This window comes from Rhipicephalus microplus, chromosome X (assembly GCF_043290135.1).
Source record: "Rhipicephalus microplus isolate Deutch F79 chromosome X, USDA_Rmic, whole genome shotgun sequence".
In the NCBI taxonomy this organism is placed as follows: Eukaryota; Metazoa; Arthropoda; class Arachnida; order Ixodida; family Ixodidae; genus Rhipicephalus; species Rhipicephalus microplus.
Genome location: NC_134710.1, coordinates 265,918,804 through 265,935,581, shown reverse-complemented (window position 1 = coordinate 265,935,581; position 16,778 = coordinate 265,918,804). Strand labels below are relative to the sequence as shown.

The 16,778-nt window shown below is 41.9% G+C and overlaps 1 protein-coding gene across 5 annotated transcripts in view; it reads right to left on the bottom strand.

Moving 5' to 3' along the window:
* The window catches only part of LOC119162229 (Ig-like and fibronectin type-III domain-containing protein 2), a 254,828-nt gene that overhangs the window by 16,683 nt on the left and 221,367 nt on the right, over positions 1-16,778 (bottom strand). For all 5 annotated transcript variants that reach the window (XM_075879049.1, XM_075879052.1, XM_075879048.1 and 2 more), the window contains 6 exons: positions 15,752-15,914; positions 13,568-13,785; positions 12,180-12,525; positions 6,198-6,530; positions 3,184-3,312; positions 2,566-2,712 (listed from right to left, as the gene is read on the bottom strand). In XM_075879049.1, coding sequence (XP_075735164.1) covers positions 2,566-2,712; positions 3,184-3,312; positions 6,198-6,530; positions 12,180-12,525; positions 13,568-13,785; positions 15,752-15,914 — 1,336 coding nt within the window. The remainder of the gene's footprint in view (positions 1-2,565; positions 2,713-3,183; positions 3,313-6,197; positions 6,531-12,179; positions 12,526-13,567; positions 13,786-15,751; positions 15,915-16,778) is intronic.

The following is a 16,778-nucleotide window of genomic DNA, read 5'->3' as shown; positions in this document are numbered from 1 at the left end:
TCTGGATACCCAGTATGTGATAAGAATCATAATTTTTGTGTAGTAGGCTAGCATTCACTAAGCTATCCTCCGTCATTCTTTGGAGAAGTGTGGTATCTACTACACACTTGCAAGAAATTTTGTGCAAATTTTTATGCAGTGGTTGATGATGAAGAATTATACCTGAAGGGTGTATGCACCACATTTAATAGGCAATCAAGATCAAGATTTTGCAATGAGTTCATTTAATGACTCGCTCGTTACACAATTCACATTCTGTGACACCTGGTTGTTCCTTTGCTGTTCCAAAACGCTTTATTACTCATATTAACGTGATTTCTTTCTCGACATCAAACCTGCCTAAGGCCAGTTTGCAAGCGAGCTCCAAGCACCGGCGTGGCTCAGTGGTAGAATACTGGGCTGGCACGCAGGGGATCCAGGTTCGAATCCCATTGCATCCTTGGTGTTTTTTTATTTACTGAGTTTTTATTTCATGAGATATTAGTTATGGACACTGGCAGTGGCGGACAACTACTGCGCCGCATGCAACTCGTGTTGTGATCTCGTAACAGCTTTCGCTGTAATACAATGTACTGTCCATGTGTCGGGACAACAGCAGGTGATCAACTTCCTGATGGGGTCTTGCTTACATTGGACATAATCATAGCAGTGTTTCATTTCAAAATATGTAATGTATTTCAAATCTGACTATAATAAATATCATTTTGTTTTATTTAATGAGTTTAGTCCAAGTGCTTTACTTTTTAACTTATCCAGGACTCCATTGAAACTTCAATGGCCATAGAGCGACAAAAGGGGAAACAGTGCCAACAAGCACTCTTTTTCACGATTTGCTCGCATACAAGATTAGAAAAAAAAAAAATCTGACCAGTACAGTTCAAAAGCAGTTTATGTAAAATCATTACCAATTTTATTTATCATTCTCCACATTAACACACAATAACTGAAATGAGAATGAATGACAGAAAATACTACAATCCATTCTTTAGCTCAGTTGGTAAGTAATTATACACATGGTTTGGCATAACAAAGAATTTTACTATATTAATTCTAATCTTGCTCTCGTGTTGCAACCAGCTTACTAAGTTAAAATAAAAAGAAAAATGTAATAAAAATTAATAATAACTTACAGGGTAAGTTGTGCACACCCTAATGTACTTTTGCTGTGCAATCTATTGCGTTAGTTTTAGGCGGAAACAGCACAAACTTTGTTAATGTGCTACAGTTACCTCTCGTTAATTCAAACTCGAACAAACTTCTGAATTTCGTTTGAATTACCAAGAAGTTCTAATTATCAGAAGTTCTCAAATAACTCTGGGTGAGGGACACCACACATTATATTTAAGCATTATTTTATGACATTTAACCATTTTTTAGGTGTTTTAAGCCCTAACTGCATGCAGTTAACATAAAGCACAGGGGTAAAATCCAAAAGTTTATTACCCATTTACTGCTGATCAGATCTTTTAAAGAAATCGTGAATTGCCAACTTTTTCATTGCTATAGGTGTGTGCATTAAGCACAAAGCTCTCTATACCAGTTGAGATGCATCACAGCTAGTTTGCCATGCGTGTGCCTAGTTTCAAACTATTGTTTACTTGCAAATCATTTTTGTAAAGGCCCCAGGTGCTTATTTTTCATATTTAGAGCCTTAAGATTATATAAGTACACAAATTTTTAAATAGTAGTCGAAAAGCAGCTGATATTTTCTGGTATGAACCTGGAAAAATTATGAATTAATCTAATGATGAAGTTTGAATCAAGGGGCTTTTTGAAAAAATAGAGGACCAACCTAAAAAATTGAATTTTGTTTGAATGGACTAAAAGTACGAATTATCAGAGTTTGAGCTATTGTGAGTCTACTTTATATCTATTTTCTGAATTGAAGTTTGTTCATGTACACAGAACAACTTTATCCCTCATCATTTCATTAAAATGATGAAGCCTCCTCCTGACAGACACCTTTATTCATGGATAATTTGGCCAAATTATTCAAATGGTGACAATAAAATAATTAATGAAGAAAGTATCAAAAAGCAAAACAGGGACTCCTACAATCTTCTGACAGCAAACAATGACAGAATTTACTGACTCACCATCACAATCTTGGTGCTTTGATTGTGCAACTCTAGTGAAATATATTCAAGTTATTTTGAATGTCTGAACATGACTGTCATTGTGTATTCTGCCACTCTGCCTCTTTCAGTTTCTTTGATGATGCCACTGAAGTGAACAAAAAAAAATTTCCCAAAGCAAATATAGACGAATAAACTATTCAGTTTGCAATGTCAGCAAGAAAGTATGTACAGTCATTATTGTTGCATCACTTTTTTTTATTTGTGTGGTTGAACGTATTTCTGTGAATCAGGTGTTTCATTTAGAGTCTGAAGGGCTACCTGGCATTTTGATGCATCACATGCAAGCTGATTACACTGAATGCCTTGCTCAGAATAAAATTACTAGGTAAGTTGTTGAATTTATTGTGCTTCTGCTGAGAACGACGGGCTAGTGTAGCTGAGTCACAAGAAATTGTTACATTTAGGCACACAGTACCATTTGGCTTACCTTTGCCTTCTTCAAAGCAGGACACAATCTCTTTGGCAGCAGCAAGGGCACATTGTGTGGTCTGAAATACTGGCCTTCCTACACACCAGCGCAGGCAGCTTGAAGGGACACCTTTAGTCCTGCAACACTGCCTGTGATCACTGCCATCTATGAAGGAAAACGGGGGAAGGTATTGATTATATGTGCACCAATGGCTGGGAGGAGCAAGCCTGATATGCAAGATCATGCAAATGATGCAACCTGGATAACAAATCATATCAACACTACTTTGACGCCCTGAGGTTGATCTCAGATTGCCCTTTCCGATTCTTAAAAATTTAGAACAGAAGAGCATGTTTAAAATTTTAAAATCAAACTTAGAATGAACAACACGCATTTATTAAATACTGCAATTTGTGGTACAAAACCAATGAGTTTGGTAACTCAAACACTTATTTAAAATCAATAAAATACAAAACCAAAGTGTTTTTTTTTTTCACAGTCAGTCACATATATCACAGTATGAAATTGTGTTATTAACATTAATGAAACATTTGACTGCCTATTAGTCTGAAAATCATGAATGCTTTTCTAATTTTTGTTTCAGCGTTGAAATATCAGGCAGCAGTATAAGCTTACCAGCAGCACAGTGCATCAGCTTGTCAAGTTCTCGAATGCATTGTGGCCTGTTCACAGCGAAATTGATGTCAATGTCAAAGGCACATGCTGTCAGGCACGGAGCTGACACACCCAGAGATGCACAGCAATCTGTAACAATAAATAAGAGAGAGAGAAAAAATGCGTTCAGTCACCAAAATTACATAAGTTCCCAAGATTATTAGAGTTGTGCAAACTGAATGCAGATAAAAACGTCATAAAAGTCACCGAAGCCAACAATAAAGTTCAAACCTTAATTAGTATTCGTAAATCTAGTAATAAAAGCACAAATGGAGTGCATAAGGCAGAAAGAAATAAGCAGAACCTTTGTATCAGAAGAACTGTTCAAAAACACAAATGAACACTGCCCAAACGGTTCAGTCAAGCTCCATGAGCGACACATAGCCTATTGCACTAGTAATATGCAAGCTCTCATGTTTTATGCTTATAGCACATCCAAGGAGACAAAATTTATCACAGTTTTGCACTGATATTATCCTCATTTGGATGCACTCAACACTTTGATATATTTATCAATAATAAATTATGAAAATAAAGTATCAATTGTACCTCTGCATTGTATGCGTGTTAATTTCTTTTTTCCAGCCTGTGTGTGCTATAATGTATGTTTTTAAGATGCAATAGCAACTAACCCATGAAGCCATTCTAAAAAACAATTAATCCAGAGTCCTCTACTATAGCACGCTTCCTAATAATAGTGTGGTTTCTTTATTCAAGAGCCAAATGAAATTAGAAAATTCTTTGATTCTATATTTGAAAATTTTCATTATATATTCGCACGGCTGTAACACTGATTCTTGTTAATTTGTATAATAAATAATATTGTTGTGACTCATTATTATAACAAAAGCAAAAAAAAATATTTCTAATACGTACATGCATAAATTTTTCTTTTTACTAACATGCTCAAAGCTTCCCTACATGGTTTTTGCCATCATTGAAGCCCTTGTAATACTGTAGCAGGAGTACATTGCACATTTTATTGTCAAAAGATAGTGCCTTTGTTGGCTTCTGCTTTGGAGAAGTGCCAAAAATTATCAAGTTTATAAAAAAATATGTAGCTTCTTTTTTTCTACTCTTTTTGAGGTGATCAGTCGTAAGAGAGTTTTGACTGGACCTTCACAGTCAATTCGCCAATTCAAAGGTGACAATAAGGGCATGTGTTCTCGCACAATGCAGTTTCTGGATGCGTTCATCACCAAGTGCCAAACATTACAGCTCTTTCAAATATACATGCAACCACATGGGAGCTTTGAAGTCTCTGAAGGTTTACGTGCTGCGATTGAGCAATCAAAAAAGTCAACCTTTCTGTTTTCTTGTCACTGTCTTCCCCTGCGGCTCTGGCACTTTCAGAGGTAATGGGCTGTTTGTAAGCATAGAACTAGCAAATACAACAGATTCCGCAGCAGAACAATCCAATCATCTTAAAGAAGCACTTAGTGAGTTTAGGTTAGATAAATCTGAGCTAGAGACCACACTTTGTCATGCATAATGCTGTTGCATCATATTCAAAGAGAATGTACATTTCGAACAACCCTCACGTGCACATAATCAATAAATTAGCCTTGTTTTTGCTTGCAGGGAGCCCGTCTAAATTTCTACCACAGCTGCTATAAGCTCTAGCGATAGCTCTAAGCAGAAGCTTAAAGCTTTCAACTGCTTCATGTAAATGCACTTAAAATGGTTGCAGTATGCAGTGATAAAATTCTACAGGGAGCTTGCAGCAAGCAACAGCTGGCTGCATGTACAGCATTTTGTTGCTTTTTTCAATTATTCGCATAAGTTAAACTTACGTTAACATACGTTATTCACGTACGTTAAACTAAACAACTTGCAATAAGAGTGTGCAAATAATCAACTTTAGAATATTTTTCCAATGGTGTTTGCTATTCAATTTGATTCGCCTTGAAGTTTTACTATTCGAACTTCCCTAAGACAAATACAGTCAAAAGTCCGATTGACAGTGGCCCCTTCAAATTTTCAATACACTTCACCCAATCACACTCTAGTATTGCGACAAAGCTACCTTTAGAGCTCTACTGCGGTCACGAATTGACTGGTTCCAACATGAGATTATAGATGCGGCAGAGGTGGGGGCTCAATCAATGCTGTTTTTGACCTGAAATTTTGGCAGTAAGTCTGCAAGACCACATGCCAAATATTTTTAGCATCCGAAATTTCAGGTGTTTTTATATATCGACATCAACAAGGCAGATTTTCAGCTCCATACTTGAAGGGAGCACGCGCTTGTCCACCATATCGATTCGGCTTCTACAGACGATAAACGAAGAGGAGGGAATAAAAAAATAGCATTTTTGCCTTTCACATGTAAAGTGTTGTTGGCAACACTGCACCAAATATTGTAGATAAATACAGTTAGGCCTCTCCATTGCCTCATTCTTGATAAGATAACTATGAAGTGCTTCAACTAAGCCTTAAGAAACACTTCCATGTTGCTATCTCACAAAAATGTGCGCAGAAATCCTCTTCAACTTTTTTCTGCAATTTTGCTTTGAAATATTCGAAAGATATTCTGGAAATATTTGAAAAATATTCTATTCAATTCACACTCACATTTTACTATTCGTATTCGCTTTGCACCCAAAGTTTTGCTATTTGCACAGTGCTAGTTGCAACACACACATGCACACAAAAGAAAAAAATTTATTTTTAATGGTGCCACAGGATCAAAGAAGTTTTTTGACATAAAAAACAAAGTATTCAGACTCCACCTCACAGAAGTGTCAAAGCAAATCACAACTCTAGAGGAAGACCGACCAAAGAGGAAAATTTACAAGCTTTACATTTACAAGCTACAAGAAGTCCCATTGACAAAGAATAGAAATGCCACATCAAAACAGGTCGCATCAAAGGCATAACAGTAAAGGTTGGACTTGCAGAGAAAGGTTTCCATTAGAAGAGTGCTATGTTTCAATTGATGTGCATTAAGTGCAGTCTGCATGCAGCATACTTACTGCTTGTGTTTCGTGCAGAGCGTGGCATGACACTGAGTGTGACTGTTCCAGCCATAGAACCATGCTGATTCTCAGCTGAGCAGAAATAGGCACCAGCATCCTCGGCTGTAACACCCTTAATGATCAAGTAGGACTGGTAGTTATGTGGCTTCAGTGGGTCCGGGCTCGACTGCAGATCTATGTGGTCACTGCGGCCTAGTGGATTGCGTAACTGCGAGTCGCGGTACCACAGGAATCGAGGCTCAGGATGACCTGACACTTCGCACAGCAGTCTTGCATTGGCTCCCATTTCGGAATATGCCTTCTTCAGTGGCACCATGACTAGTGGACTTGCTGTAAAGAGCAAACAAATGCTTGCAATAAAGACAAAGCAAACCTCTCGACTTCACATAAAGCATTGGTGGCACAGACACAGTCATGCAAAACATGCCGCCAACTTTCTGCACCTCCTTTCAGTAAGGAGCCAGAGCTAGAAAGAAGTGCAATGATGATCATAACATTCTTTTGCTATAAGCTCTGTCTTATTCACTGCATTCTGTTTGTACATCTACAGCTCTGTTACTGCGTTCAGTCAACACACAAAAAAAATGATTGCAAAACATACAAAATAAGAAAAAAGAAGACACTATGAATACACCGGGGTCTTGTTTTCTCTATGTTTGCACAGGCTTGAGATTTAAAATTTGTAGGTAACAAATTTAATTACTGGCTTTCAGTTTAGTGGCATACTTGTTGACAGCATTATTTTATTTGATAGTGTCACTGGGTCGTGACGTGGCCGAAGACAGGAGACTTCGTGTTGGGATTTAACTGTTTATTTGGGCGAACCTGTGTCCGGTAAACGGAAAGTCCAATTACAGCAGCAGTCTCGCACAGATAGCAGTCTCGGACTGATAGCGGCGAACGGAGCGTCGGCCTTCGATCAACAACTGAGAAGCGGCGAAGCGCATCGGCATTTATACTCTTGCCGTCGAATGTTCTAGCGTTATCGCTGGCGGTGGCGTAGGTTCTAGAACAATCTGTACCATTCGCACAGTGGGCGTGATCTTATCGAAATGATCTACTACAGTCCGGAACCTTCTCGAAAACTGCAGGCGCGGTTTGCGCTAAGAATCGTGTGGTGTTTTGGGACGATAACAAAAACTTGGGAAATGGAACGTGGCATTGCCCCCCTCTGAAAAAAGGCATCGTCCCGATGCTTTAACTAAAGATGAAGGTACAATAATAATGCAAGAAAGTACAATGAATAAATTACGATACAACAATAATACAAAAAAAAACACTGTTTCAGTTTGTTAACGCGCATGAAACGGCTTGAGGCGCGCGACATGGACGACTTCAGGTCGCGATCGGCGTCGTTGAGAGTTCGTGATGCCGTTGGGGACAACCTCGAAATCAAGTGGGCCGAGACGTCGAACCACCCTGTACGGTCCGAAGTACCGTCGCAGAAGCTTTTCACTTAGTCCACGTCGGCGTATCGGCGTCCACACCCAAACACGTTCACCGGGCTGGTATTGCACAAAGCGTCGTCGAAGGTTGTAACGGTGGCTGTCAGTCGTCTGTTGATTCTTGATACGGACATGCGCAAGTTGTCGGGCTTCTTCAGCGCGTTGAAGGTACTCGCTCACATAGAGGTTTTCTTCGTCGGTGACGTTGGGTAACATGGCATCGAGCGTCGTTGCCGGGCTCCTTCCGTAGACCAATTTGTATGGAGATATCTGCGTCATCTCCAGCACCGCCGTGTTGTATGCGAAGGTCACATACGGAAGAATGGCGTCCCATGTCTTGTGTTCGACATCGACGTACATTGACAGCATGTCGGCGATCGTCTTGTTAAGCCGCTCGGTGAGGCCGTTGGTCTGTGGGTGGTACACTGTCGTCCGGCGGTGGTTTGTTTGGCTGTATGCCAAGATCGCTTGAGTTAAGTCGGCAGTGAAAGCCGTTCCTCTGTCGGTGATAAAGACCTCCGGGGCGCCGTGACGTAGGACGATATTTTCGACGAAGAACTTAGCTACCTCGGATGCACTGCCTTTTGGCAGGGCTTTTGTCTCGGCGTAGCGGGTGAGGTAGTCGGTAGCTACCACGATCCACTTGTTTCCGAAAGCCGACGTCGGGAACAGCCCCAGTAGGTCCATACCAATCTGCTGGAAAGGTCCGCAAGGTGGATCGATTGGCTGCAGAAGTCCCGCTGGCCTTGTCGGCGGTGTCTTGCGTCGCTGACAGTCCCGGCATGTCCTCAAATAACGAGTGACGTCGGTGGTAAGACGTGGCCAGTAGTACCTTTCTTGTATCCTCGCGAGCGTGCGAGAAACACCGAGGTGCCCTGCCGTCGGATCGTCGTGCAGGGCCTGCAGGAGTTCTGGTCGCAGAGCTGAAGGCACCACAAGGAGGTACTTAGCTCGAAGCGGTGAAAAGTTTTTCTTTTGTAGAAGACCGTTTCGTAGAAAGAACGACGCAAGTGCGCGCTTGAATACCTTCGGGACTTCGGCGGTCCTGCCTTCGAGGTATTCTATTAGGGCCTTAAGTTCCGGGTCGGCCCGCTGTCGTTCAGCGAAGTCATCGGTAGTTATCGTTTCCAAGAAGTAGTCGTCATCCGGGTCGTTGGGTAGCGGTTGGTCGACAGGCGCACGAGAGAGACAGTCGGCGTCGGAGTGTTTGTTGCTGGACTTGTAAATGACAGTAATGTCATATTCTTGAAGTCTCAGGCTCCATCGTGCGAGGCGACCAGAAGGGTCCTTCAAGGTGGCTAGCCAACACAAGGCGTGGTGGTCGCTCACAACTTTGAAGGGCCTGCCGTAGAAGTAGGGGCGAAATTTGGACGTAGCCAAGATGATGGCGAGGCACTCCTTTTCTGTTATGGAATAATTTGCTTCTGCTTTGGATAGCGATCGGCTGGCGTAACTAATAACCCTTTCAAATCCGTCAGCCCTCTGCACAAGAACGGCGCCAAGACCTACGCTGCTTGCGTCAGTATGTATTTCTGCCTCGGCGAATTCGTCGAAATGGGCAAGTAACGGAGGCGTCTGGAGGCGATGTTTAAGCTCCTGGAAAGCATGTTCCTGTGGCGTTTCCCACTTGAACTCCACGTCGGCCTTGGTAAGGTTAGTGAGAGGATCGGCGATGCGGGCGAAGTTTTTCACGAACCGCCTATAATAGGCGCACAGGCCCAGAAATCGGCGCACGGCTTTCTTGTCAGTGGGCCGTGGGAAGTCGGCGATGGCGGCTGTTTCCCGTGGATCGGGACGAACTCCAGACTTGCTGATAACGTGCCCCAGAAACAAGAGCTCCTCATACGCAAATCTGCACTTTTCTGGCTTCAGTGTGAGTCCGGAAGTCTTGATGGCTTGAAGTACAGCTTCAAGGTGCCGAAGATGCTCGTCGAAACTCGAGGAAAACACGACGACGTCGTCCAAGTACACAAGGCAAGTCTGCCACTTCAATCCTGCCAGTACTGTATCCATAATGCGTTGCAAAGTTGCAGGCGCTGAGCAAAGGCCGAAGGGCATCACCTTAAACTCGAAGAGGCCGTCTGGTGTTATAAACGCCGTCTTCTCTCGGTCTCTTTCGTCGACTTCGATTTGCCAATGGCCAGTCTTGAGGTCCATTGACGAAAAGTACTTGGCGTTATGGAGCCGATCAAGTGCGTCGTCTATTCGTGGGAGAGGATACACGTCCTTTCTTGTGATTTTGTTCAGGCGGCGATAATCGACGCAGAAACGTAGGGTCCCATCCTTTTTCTTCACTAACACCACGGGGGATGCCCATGGACTCTTGAACGGCTGGATAATGCCATCCCGCAGCATTTCATCAACTTGTCTCTTCATGGCCTCACGTTCTCGCGTCAAAACCCTGTACGGACTCTGACGGAGTGGTCTGGCATTTTCTTCGGTTATGATGCGATTTTTCGTGATTGGGGTCTGCCGAATTTTCGATGACGACGAAAAGCAATCTTCGTATTGTAGGAGCAGGGCCTTGAGCTGTTCTTGCTTATGGTTCGGAAGTCTGGGATTGATGCCGAAAGCTATGGGAGGGGCTTGGTTCCTCTGAGCAGGTTCCGCAGAATCGGCGAGGGCGAAAGCACTGGTGGCTTCGACAATTTCTTCGATGTATGCGACCGTTGTTCCTTTGTTCACATGTTTGTACTCATTGCTGAAATTCGTGAGCATAAGCGTTGCTTTGCCTCCCCGCAGCTCTGCAATTCCTCTTGCGACGCAAATATTTCGGGTGACCAACAGATGCTGACTGCCTTCAACGACGCCTTCGAAGTCAGGTGATTTAGGAGCGCCGACTGAAATAATGACGCTTGAGCGAGGCGGAATGGTGACTTGTTCTTCCAGCACATTCAAGGCACGGTGTCCTGACGGTGTGCGCGGCGGTAGTGCTTCTCCTGTGGATAACGTTATCGACTTTGTTTTTAGGTTGATGACAGCACCATGGAGGCATAAGAAGTCCATGCCAAGGATGCCATTTCTCGAGCAACGCTGTAGGACTACGAAGTCTGTAGGATAAATACGACCGTTAATGGTGACTCTCGCTGTGCAGATTCCTGCAGGCGTTACGAGATGACCTCCGGCTGTGCAGATTTCAGGGCCTTTCCAAGCTGTCCTAACTTTCTTTAACTTCGCGGCGAACGACGCTGGCGGTGGCGTAGGTTCCAGAACAATCCGTACCGTTCGCACAGTGGGCGTGATCTTATCGAAATGATCTACTACAGTCCGGAACCTTCTCGAAAACTGCAGGCGCGGTTTGCGCTGAGAATCGTGTGGTGTTTTGGGATGATAACAAAAACTTGGGAAATGGAACGTGGCAATAGAATAACAATTTTCTGCCAGCAAGTTTCAGCATATGATTAAATAGGTCATGCCTTTCCCAGAAAGACCTCCATTCTCCTAGCATTTCAATACCATCAGACTTGTGCAATGAATGTACAATACTTATGAAGAAGATCATTGCGAAAAGACAGTCACTAAGTGTATAGGTTTAGCTTGTGACGCTAGATATGACAACATAGTATTGTAATTGTATCCATACTTCAATTTCACACAGTCTTTGGATTAACACACACACTTTCAAGAGAACTAAATTTGGCTTTAACGCTCACCACTGTGGTTTACTGGCTAAGACACTCGGCAGCTGACACGCAGGTTGCAAGATTGAATCCCCCCCCCCATCCACAGCTGCCACATTTTCAATGCAGGCGAAAATGCTTGAGGCCCGTGTGCTTAGATTTATGTGCAGGTTTAAGAACTCCAGGCAGTTGAAATTTTCAGAACCCTCCACTACAGCGTCTGTTGTAACCATATGGTGGTTTTGGGATGTTAAACCCCAACAATTAATATTATTAAGTTGGCCTTTTGAAATTCGACTAAATTTAATCAACTCTAATTTGAACTTTTGTGGGAGCTAGCTCTTCTGTGTGTGCACTACCTGGTAATACAACCAAGGACAGCAGTGCGTTTGTTGTAATGATAAAATGAAGAAGTTCGCAGGCTTAAACTGGAATTAGCTCATACAAGATTGAATAAATTGGAGATCATTGGGAGAGGTCTATGTCCTGAAACATACATACTGTAGGTTGATAATGATGTTGACTATTTCCTAAGATATGGCTCTCTGTAGCAGATCTGTGAAATAGCTTTTTTTTTTTTTAAGTAAGAGGTTGACTTGTACCAAAGAAATTTTTTTTAAATAGAAGGTTCAATTTTACCAAAGGCATCATAAACAAGCTATTGTCGGACAACTAAACGCCCTCATGACAACTGTAAAGTTTGTAACAGTTTCAATAAAGTGGAATAATGTAGTGTGTTAAACAAGCTTATTTGGCTTTAAGCCTAGATTAGGTGAAAGTTACTATGTTTTGCAAATGTCACGTGGTTTAGCAGGATTAGCTACTCAGCGAATTACCATGGTGATGGAGAAATTAAAGTACTGTTTGCCACAATTGTGTTCTCCACCCATTTCAAAGATGAACTTTGCACTTACAAATAACATGGATGTCCACTGAACTGTGGGCTCCATGTCCATAGCCATTGGTGGCGAAGCAAGACACCTTTGTGATATTGCGTGAAACTCTAGGCACGGTGATGGCAACATGATGCTGAGGCAACTGGATCTGCAGGATGCCATTTACATAGACTGAGACGGTGGGAGTAGGCACACCGACACCGATGCACATGACAGTCATGTTGACCCCTTCCATGATAGGCCCAGATGGGATGACTAGTGGCAGGTTCACAAAGGCTGGAATGGCAGCGTCAGTCCATGCAAGTACAGTCTCCGAAGGCAGGCTGGCCTTGCCACCAGACATGGCCATGATGGAGATGGCATACTGTGAGCAGGGAGAGTGAAACAAACATGAAAAATTCAGGTCATACTAGGACATTCATTAAAGCTATATCTAATTTTCAATGTTGCAGAAGTATGTCCTAAAATATTTTAGCACAGACACAAAACACTTACACCGTGCTCGTAACTACAACACCACTGCAAATTCAAATTTGTTGGCCAGAAGTGCTCACCTAAGTTTAAACACACTTCTATAAGAATTCACGTGCCAGCTATCAGTGTAGGGCACAGTCCGCATGCATATAACTTATAAGCTGACATTATTGCAAATAACATTGAACCTTAAGACCTTTACAGCTACACCTGACAGCAAAACAGCTTACAGAACCATTTCTTATAGATCACAAATACTCAGTTCAAGCTTCTTATACACGATACATCTCTCTAAAAAGGCTGTTTTCCTCACATAGGACACTCGATCACCCAGCAATGTCACAATTTATTTTTGAAGGAGCCAGGAAAGGGTTTTTTGTGAATGTTGCCTATCATCTTATCCTTTGGTCGTAAGAGTGGCACAAGCAAAAAGAAAGTGCTTTTAGATGCACTAAAGATTCACACCTCACAAATGTAGTGTGTGTGTGTGTGCGCGTGTGTGCGTGCATGTGTGTGTGTGTGTGTGTGCGTGCATTGTGTGTGTGTACACACACACACACACACACACACAAAAACACTACATTTGTGAGGTGTGAATAACAAATAATAAGAGCACAGCTCACCTCTATTAAATAAACAAGGCTGATTTATTTACATTTACCTTCCTATATTTCACAGGTGGGCAAGCTTGCCCGAAATATATATAATTTCTATAGTGTGAATCAACACACAAACAAAAAATTGTGCAGTGTCTGCTGAAGGTGAAAGAGTGCTACAAATGGCAACTACTACAACAAGCCGTAATATGCTACATTATCCAAAACGCCATGATGTGGTAACTGCAAACTGCGTTTATCAGTATTAGTCAAGATGTGTCTCTGCACTGTGCATCACAGAGCATTGTGATTTTCACAAATGTGTGGGTATATTACCTGTGTATTGAAAGTGAGGTTCCCAATGATAAGAGAGGTGTAAGGAGTTGCCACACTTGTCCAGCGATTGTCATCGTTGGAGACATTGACCGGTGCAAAACGAACTATGTAGGACAGGTTTGCCTGCAGTGGCAGGTGCAGTGGTGGTAGCCACTTGAGTGCTATGGCATCGACAGCTGCGTGCAGCACTTCCACACCATATGGCGGGCTCACCATGCCTGTGAAAAATACGCTAATTGGCTTAGTTCTGCCTTACTAGGAATATAACAACATCAGCAATTCATGAAAGATAAAAATTACCAACACATATATTTGAACAGTTTCAGGAATTAAAACAATTTCACTGCACTTTAATGGGGGCTTGAAACACCTTACGAACATATAAATGAAATGTTGCTGATCTGCAGATAAGGCTTGTGCGAACATGTCAGTAAATATTGTACTGAATACAGCAAGAAATTTAAGATTTTGCATTGAAAAAAGTTAAAAATTGATTGCTCTCCCCTTTGCAACGTCATCAGTGCATTTGTAGCAAGTGCAAGGGAAAACAAGGAAAAATGCCAAAGGTCGTGACATCCATCGAAGTAACTTTCAGGGAGCCTTGCTACTACAAACCCTCCACTTTTTTTACAGCTTCAAACATGCTAGTGGACATGAAAGAGAGATCCATGTGCTGGTGTAGTAACAACCTCCAACTCAAATCCTGACATACTTGAGGGATTAGGCAAATTGTTGTAGCAGGAGATTGATGAGGCAATTGTAATGTCATCCTATGATTACTTAGAAGGGCTTTTCAGGCCATGTTAATTACAAATGAGCCACGAAAAAAAAAAAACACCAGGCCTGCACGGAAGGCGCAGCACAGTCACAGCAAAAGCTAGAACAGCGGCTTTTTAGAGCCTTTTCTAAACACTGATTGGGTAACTGCTGCAAGCACACTTGCTTGATGCCCACTACGGAATTAATAATAAAAATTTTAGGGTAGTAGGCCGGCATTCACTATGCTATTTTTCATCATTCTTTTGAGAAGCATGGTATCCACTGAACCAGTGGTTCTCAAGTGGGGGTTTGCGGACCCTAAGGGGTCCGCGAAACCATTTCCATAATCCACGAAATCCTCACCCGCATTTTTATTTAATCGTGACTGTACCACGTATCGATAAACATGACGTGAACTGCACAGCTTTTCATACTGTACTTCACTGACTACTGTAGTCAACTTGTGCATGTTTATTATGTGCAAGAAACAATTGTAGCTTGTTATTTGAAAGCTGGAAGCTATCAGCTGTATGGGCTCACCCAGCCTTTGTCCCATCTCCCCCAGTCAGATTATTGGCAGCATAGCGGGCACAGACCACCTATGCACTCAGCCATGCTAACTAGAGTATGAGACTCACAACCACCTGCCCTCGCCCACCCTCTGCTACTTGTGTTTGCCTCATCCCACTCATTTTATCACTGAGTGTGCAGAAAGCAACAACATGGCATGCTTTCCCTTAGTTATGCAGTGCATATTTAGAATGTGAAAGGGAGATAAAAAACTGGTGTGACGTTGATGGGCAGTATGGAGAAGCTTAGAAAACTGACTCGTTGCTATGAATAGCAGGGCATGCATAGTGCACAGATAGATGTGGCATCTGAATGTTTTGCCGCAGCGTTTCAGGTGCCTCCTTTTCTTTCTACGTAAACAGCCAGTAATTCGACACAACTTGTATAACCAATAATTCAGCGTAGTTACGTTGCCCTAAACAGTTTTTTTACTGTAAAAGGCACATCTAAGTTCATTGGGCAGTGGCTAAGTTCATTGCAGTGGCTACTTGTTATATTCAATATATATTCTTAAAACTGGTATCGTTAGACATGTGTTCAACTCTATACGTAGTTTCAAAGCACAGTATAGAATATTGTACAGCTAAATAAAAATTTAATAGTTTTGCCAAAAAATGCTATTTATTTCCTTGCATATTAATTAAACTTACTATCCTATATGTTATGGTGACCTGCTCAATCAATAGACTCAGTGCTTAGATGTAGAGTAAGCTGAAACAGTCATTTGAATAGACCACTTGAATAAGATAGTAGAAATAAAAGCATGCTTATTTTAAAGGGGAGAACACAGCAATGACAGAAATCAACTCTGCCACAAAGTAACTAGATCCACTTGAAAGGGGTTGGGCGACTTACTCTGTATTCCCTTCTCGTCCACTCCTTTCTCTGGTGTGGTAAGAAGAATGATAAGAGATGGAACAGAAAAACCCTGTTCATTTGCAGCCACCACATAGAAGCTATAGCTTGTTTTTGGAGCCAGTTTATCAACTATAGCCATTGTTGTTGTTACATTCACTTCCTGAAACAAATAGTGCAACTGAAAAATAACTACACAAACAGTAGGGTACATAAGCCATGAATACAACTATTACACATATGTTGGTAACAGTAAAAATATTAAATTATGAATTCGAGATTAAATATTGTGGGTTCAGGCAAAGATATAAACTATCTGTACATAGTCAGAAGCTGTAAATTGCCTTTATACTCCAAACTTGCTGAGCTGTGGTCACTGTGCTAAATGATAAGTCCTTAAAGGGGCTCTACAATTCTTCTTCAGCATGGTCAAAAAACACTGCCGATCGATAATCGAGGCTCCTGACAATATGCAAGCAAAAATATGCAAGCACAGCATATGGCCTGGAATTTAAAACAAAATCACAAAGTCAGCTAGAAATTGTTCCCTATTCTTACTACACATCATGCAATATACGCAAATGACCGCGCCATGTAACCGAATTCCCGGCCATTGACTGATTTGAGCATTGTGGGATGCATAGTTACTGCAGCTGCTGCAGGAGCCTGCCACATGCCCGGGCATGCACTCACAATCGCACTGAAAGTAAGTTGCTCAAGAAAAAAAAAAAGAAGAAAAAAATGCTCAAGGTCATGCGGCACGCGTGACATGACTTATTTCCCTGGTGCAAGCCCTCCCTGCTTAGGTTTCAGCGCGTTCGTTGGAATGAGGGAAGTGAGAAAGCAACTGCATCGTGCAACAAATTTCTTTATTTCCATTTGCACTTGACGGATTCTAAAACATTTTAGCGGCAGTGGATTAGAGAGGCAATGAAATTTTCTAGTAATGCCATTCAATGATTACATAAAAAAAGTGTTGCAGGGCCCCTTTAATTTATAATAAAGATAACCTTACTATGGATAACTA